Raw genomic sequence first — 6,172 nt, forward strand, 5'->3', positions numbered from 1 at the left:
TCACTTGGTCAGAATCTCAAGGGAGCCAGAGGTTGAGCGTTGCTTGATGGCCACAATGCTGTGAAGAGCAATAAAAATGCAGGTAATGAGAGCTAACAGCTGCTGGTTTTATTGTTGTAAGGTTATTCCCTCATTCTACTTCTTTTTGCAATGTCAAGCACCGCATTTGTGCGAAGGCTTTGTTCCCTGGGATTATTACTACTTAAACTCTGACAAATATTCCTCCTTACAGCAATTCATGTTAAACACAAAGATAAAAAACATTGGTTAGTTCACTTGCAAATTTCATTCTTTGAATCTCCTTGATGCTTGCAAGCTCATTTCTGCGTGTTTTTTATGTATCCTTTTACAATTTTTTAAAATTCAAGATTTTAATTTTTAATTTTTTTTTTCCACATCTGTGTTATACACTTTAGATGTAGAATTGGAATGAAGGAAATATAACATACCCTTTTGGACAAAACCTTTCCTATTCCTTACCTTAAAGGGAGGAGACTCAGGCAGCCCACTAGAAAGGACAAAATGAAACAGAAGCCGCTGTACCAGTTCAGTGTGTTTTGGTAGATCTTGTTGTAGACTGTAGATGTTACTACTCCTGTGGTGACTAAAGACAACTGAAGCAGGACAAACACCTTACCTGTAAGACAAGGACATAGTTTGTTACCAGGGAGAAGAAAACCAGTTCTGGTACCTCCCTAACAATTCCAGGAGCAACCACTGGCATGGAAGAGCAATGTGATCATTGCTTCACCAGTGACAGACAGCACAACCTTGTGCCTGCTTCTGTTCTTGACCAGAATTGCATTAATTGCATTTTCTTTCTTTTAGGCATAGGGTAAAAGATCCAACTATAAAACTGTCTGCTTAAACAATCTAGATGTAAATGTAGTTGCTTGGAAGTGCAGCAATAAACTAGCAGTAAGTGCTTCTTTCACTGTGAGGTAGAAAAGTAGTCTTGGGCAAACACCTTCAGGAAGGGAGAAATTTTAGTCTGTTCTAGGCCAGAAAAGTGGTCCATTAGGTTAAAATAATGCCTGAAGTGAGGAGGTTTGTCATTTGGGTGATGTTTAGGGCAGAGGGAAGGCAGAAACTGAAACCAATTGGAAGCAGCTTTTGCTGAAGTCAAGTAACCTTCTGTTTCTGTCATGGTACATAAGAAAAGAAATAACCTGACCTTCCTGGGATGCACAAACTGTGAGCAAGGTCAGGGCTATCCATGGAGCTTGCTCCTCCAACCCCCTTCTCCATCCACACAGCACCGGTGCCCACCACCTTAGGAGACCACTCTACTACCATGAGACAAGGGCTGCACTGCTGAGTGGTCCTGCTTCAGATCTGGTGTGCCACTGTAACCAGGTGCAGGCTACATGGCTCACAGTGGGGATTAACACCGTCATTATTAATAACAATGGTTAATTCAGGGTGTGAGCTGTGCTATTTGTGGCAGGTAGGTGAGTTGGCTGCAGAGCAAGTCAAGGAGCACAAGCAGTAGAAAGAAACTGGTGACAGAGCAATGTGTTCATATGGCAGAAGGGAAAAAGGTGCAAAAATGGCTGTGGGAACATGTTTGGAGGAGGCAGGTCTGAATTGAGGGACAGTGCTGTCTGTCAGGTCCAAATCCAGTTCATTGAGGTAAAAATGGTAGTCTTCAATATAGTGTTTCATTGTAAAATACAAGTATTTTACTCATTTCTTTTCTGTTTAAAAGTATATTAGAATTTCTGCTCCCAATGGCCAAATTTTTTTTTATGCAGGGATTATCCTTTGTGAGTTAAATCATGATCTGACAGGAACAAATTGTCAGGTAACACTTAAAGAGCATAACTGAAAAAAGAATGAAGAAATTCACCCTTCCTAAAACTGGAAGTGAAAAAAGCCAAATACAAATGGTGTGAATACCCCTGTGCTTCATCCTAGCATCTTGCTTCTCATGGGTTGTCTCTCAAATACTGTGGTTTTGAGCAGCACCTCAAATATTTTCTCTGCTTTTGAGCTGTACACTGATACCAACTTCTCGAAGCACAGGCTGAAAGTTTTGTAGGCAAATGTTGATGTAACTGAGGACAAAAGTTTGGATGTGACAGTCTTGTCCTGCAAGTTTCTCTGCTCCTCCCTTCCCGTTTGCAATACCAACTCTTCTGGTTTGATTAAGCAAAGCACAGATTGCAGCAATAATTTACCTTTCTCTTTGTACCTTAGGCTGAATGGAAGGATTTCAGAGTTTTTTGATCTGTAAGATAACCAAAGCACTTACCATAGGATGATCCTTCAACATGCTTGGATAACATGGACCTGATTGTTGGTAAGGGGATGAGGGCAAAGAGCATCACTGCCCGTGCTGCAATGCAAGGAAAATGTAGTTATCAGTACCTTCACCTTATCTCTCAACAGTGACTACACGCCTCTGGCTTGGGCAGGGCCTTTGCTTCACCTTTTTTTGGCCCTTGAGTACCAAGAAGTAGTACAAATCTTTGGAAGGAGTGTAGATTTTCACTTCATCAAAGTGGTGGTGGATAAGCTATCTATTGCTCCCACTAGCAGAGGTAGTTTGCCCAAACCAGCCATGATCTCTTGATCTTAGATAGGAATCCTAGGAGAGATGGAATATAGCACTGTCCTTTGAGATAGTGTGCTCAATGATTTAATAAAATTGTAGAGTGGTTTGGTTTAGAAAATATCTTAAATATCATCTAGGTCCAACCCCTCTGCCCTGGACAGGGACAACATCTGTTAGACCAGGCCCCATCCAGCCTGGCTTTAAACACCTTCAGGGTTGGAGTCCCCACAGCTTCTCTGGGCAACATGTTCCAGTGCCTTATTACCATTATGATGAAGACTTTAATGCTTAATCTAAATCTAGCTTCTCTCAGTTTGAAGCCATTACCCTTCATCCTGCCACTATGTGGCTTTGTAAAATGTGCCTCTCCAGCTGTCCTGTAGACCCCTTCAAAAACTAGTAGGCTGCAATAAAGTCTCCTCAGAGCCTTCTCTTCTCTGCACTGAATGACCCCAGCTGTCTCAGCCTGTCTTCATAGGAGAGATTCTCCAGCCCTCTGATCATTTTCGTGGTCCTCCCTTCTCTCTAACAGTTTCGTAGCATTCATGGCTCCAGTGCTGGATGCAGTATTCCAGGTAGGTGCTCACAAGGGTTGGGTAGAGGGGAAGGATCACCTCTCTTGACTTGCTGGCCATGTTGCTTTGGATGCAGCTCACTATATGGTTGGCTTTCTGGGCTGCAGTGCACATCTTTGGCTCATGTTGAGCTTCTCATCAACCAGCACCCCAAATCCCTTCTCCTCAGGCCTTCTTTATCCATTCAGCCTGTGTTTGTGCTTGGGATTGCCCTAACCCAGGTGCAGTACCTTGCATTTAGTTTTGTTGAACTTCAAAAGGCTGGTGTTGAACCACCTCTTTGCAGAGCACCACTTGTCACTGGTATCTACTTGGACATCGAGCCATTGACCATCGCTCTTTGAGTGCAATCAATCATCACACCAATGCTTTTTCCACTGAATGGTCCACCCATCAAATCCATGTCTTTCCAATTTAGAGACCAGGATGTCATGGGGGAGAGTGTCAAACACTTTGCACAAGTCCAGATAGACATCAGTTGTTTTCCCTTTGTCTGTCAACACTTAGCCCTGTCATAGAAGCCCACATAAGTTTGTCAGGCAGTGTTTGCCCTTGGTGAAGCCATTTTGGCTGCCACCAATCATCTCTTCATTTTTCATGTAGATTTTATTTGAATCCAACCAGCAGGGAGAGCACCTGATGCTTGACAGGGACAGTACCTTTTATCACACTGCAGCTGTTTTCTCTCTTGGTGTTTCTGGCTTGCAGTATTTTAGGGTTTTGCTAGTGTGGAAGCTTTTAGGGAGCTGGAGTGAAACTCCTGCTGACAGAACTGACCTCAAGTGAAGCCTTGGGCCATATCTAGCATTCTGAGGTGTTTCTGCAATGCAGGGAGTAAGCACCCTGCACACCATGTAGCAGCATGTGCTTATTAAGTACTTGATATTGAACACTTAGAAATTTTTAATATTTTGTTCCCTAGCTGGATTACCTGAATGAAAAAAAAGAAAAACTCCTAAAAAATTTCACACAGCATTTGGCTGAGTACACAAACAAAATATCCTGCCCTCTTTCCCTTTAGAATAACTCTATTTGTTTTTCCATTTCTCATTCCCTGCAGGGGCAGACAGAAAAATCAATCCAGGTTCTTTTTCTTAGATATTTTTCTCACTTTAAGAAGCAAAACCTCAAAGCTGTTCAACGCATGATGCTGCGTTTGTCAGGTATAAATCATCCATCTCAGTGCCACAATGGATGCAGTTCTTGGGTTTTGTTTTCAGTATCCCTTCAGAGGCAAACCCAAATTTGCCTCATCTTTGTGGTGGGATGCTACCCCACTTACTGTCCCTTGGTCTTTTATACACATTGTAAGATACGTGTGCTACAGTATCATGATATTTTATTTGCTAAATCAGCTCCAATGTTTCACTATTAAGATTCCTGTAGGTCGTAAATGCCTTAATAATAATAAAAATAGATGACATCTTAAGATGTTTGCTTAGCAGGAAAGCTTTGCCAGTTTGTTTCTGTTGTAGTCTTAAGCCTTACATTGCAAGAAACAAGTGCTTCCTGTTAATGCAGCAGTGTGGTCTGACTCATACAGGTAGCCAGCAGCAATCCTTGCTCCCCCACTGTGTGAGAGGTTTGATACCTTGCTCAGATCAGAGTTATGACTGAGTGATGAATTACAAGTCAGCCAGTCTTAAACTAAGCCTTGGCAGAAGTCTGTGCCTCCTCTGGACACTGTAGAGTGTAGGGGTAAAAGGGGGAGACGTGCGGAGAGGGGAATAATAACGAAGCCCTCAGGAACTGCTCATGGGATGATCTGCCAGGCTTCCTGATCTGGAACTCGCAGTGAAGTAGAACAAAAACCCTTCTCCTGACTCCAGAAAGCCCCTGCCCCTTTCTTAGGGTGCACTTGCTCATGCAAGCAGTCATTCAACTCACCGACGTAGAACAGAAACGTCCACCGCACGAAGGCCATGATGAGAATGCCAGCGCTGAAGGATGCCACTCCAATCATGATCATGCTAATGTCCCTCAGGTATTTGGAGAACACAAATACCCCTAGGAAGCTGGTGATGAAAATTACATATCCAGCAGCATTGCCATAGCCAATCTCCACAGCATTCCAGCTCAATGGCTCCCTAAGCAAGAAGAGTGGGAGTATGTTCATTGCACCGACCACAGCAAGGTCATAGAGGATTGCTGCCACAAACAGCATGATGATGACAAGTCTTGAGGGGGATATTGGAGCGGATTTGCTGCTCTCTGAAGGCTGGGAACTCTCTGCTACTGTCACTTCTGTGCAGTCTGGTGGCTGACTGCCCACCTCCTCTGCACTCTTGGCTCTAGCTGGGCAGGAAGCTGCTGGTTTGGGGACTGTCAGGACAAAAATGCTGTAGAGGAGGCAGAAAGCATAGCAAGCAATGCTGCAGCCCACCAGCACAGTTCCCTCTCGATGGTGGTCACTGAAGCCAACAAAAAGGTAGCCAGATGCCATGCTTCCTAGAAAGCCAGCGAGGCCATATACCATCTCCATAATGATGAGCCGCAGAGACCTCCTCCTCTCTGAGGACCCCAGGGATCCCAGAGCCATGACACCTGCCCAGAGCGTGGTGAAACCTCCCGTCAGCCCATTGAAGGCAGCAGCACCATACATCACCTCAATCGGCCAGTCCAGCAGAATCAGGAAGAGGAGGAGTGATTTGGAGCCCAAGTACCCAAGAAGAGGGAAGCAGATGGGGATCTTCCGATGTATCCTGTCCCCCAGCTTGGACAAAATGTAGGCTGACACCAGTGGGCTCAGGCCCAGGACTAGGTTGTAGATGATATAAAAATTAGAGACAGCCTTCTGCTGAGCATCTTCCAGTGCATGAGAGGGAGTGGTGGTATTGGTGTGATTGTAGTAGTTCTTCACCACCAGCAGCAGTGCAGTGTCGTAGAAAGTGCTGCCCAGTTGAGAACCTGCAACCACTGGCTCAATCCATGTCCTTATCACTGCCACCCCCACCATTCTTCTGGTGACCACCTCTTGTTGGGGAGAGCTGGCTAGAGGGAAATGTGCAGGAGGAAACAACTCTTCAGAAGCTGTGCTCTG

General features: G+C 44.6%; 1 protein-coding gene across 1 annotated transcript; it reads right to left on the minus strand.

Moving 5' to 3' along the window:
* Positions 1 to 6,172, minus strand: SLC46A2 (solute carrier family 46 member 2). The gene is made up of 4 exons (XM_054398117.1): positions 5,020 to 6,172; positions 2,255 to 2,338; positions 481 to 637; positions 1 to 58 (listed from the first exon to the last, which is right to left on the minus strand). The coding sequence occupies exons 1-4, from the start codon at positions 6,086 to 6,088 to the stop codon at positions 1 to 3; spliced, it is 1,368 nt and encodes a 455-aa protein (XP_054254092.1). The 5' UTR covers positions 6,089 to 6,172.

The sequence above is a fragment of the Indicator indicator genome, chromosome Z (genome assembly GCF_027791375.1).
Source record: "Indicator indicator isolate 239-I01 chromosome Z, UM_Iind_1.1, whole genome shotgun sequence".
Lineage (NCBI taxonomy): Eukaryota > Metazoa > Chordata > Aves > Piciformes > Indicatoridae > Indicator > Indicator indicator.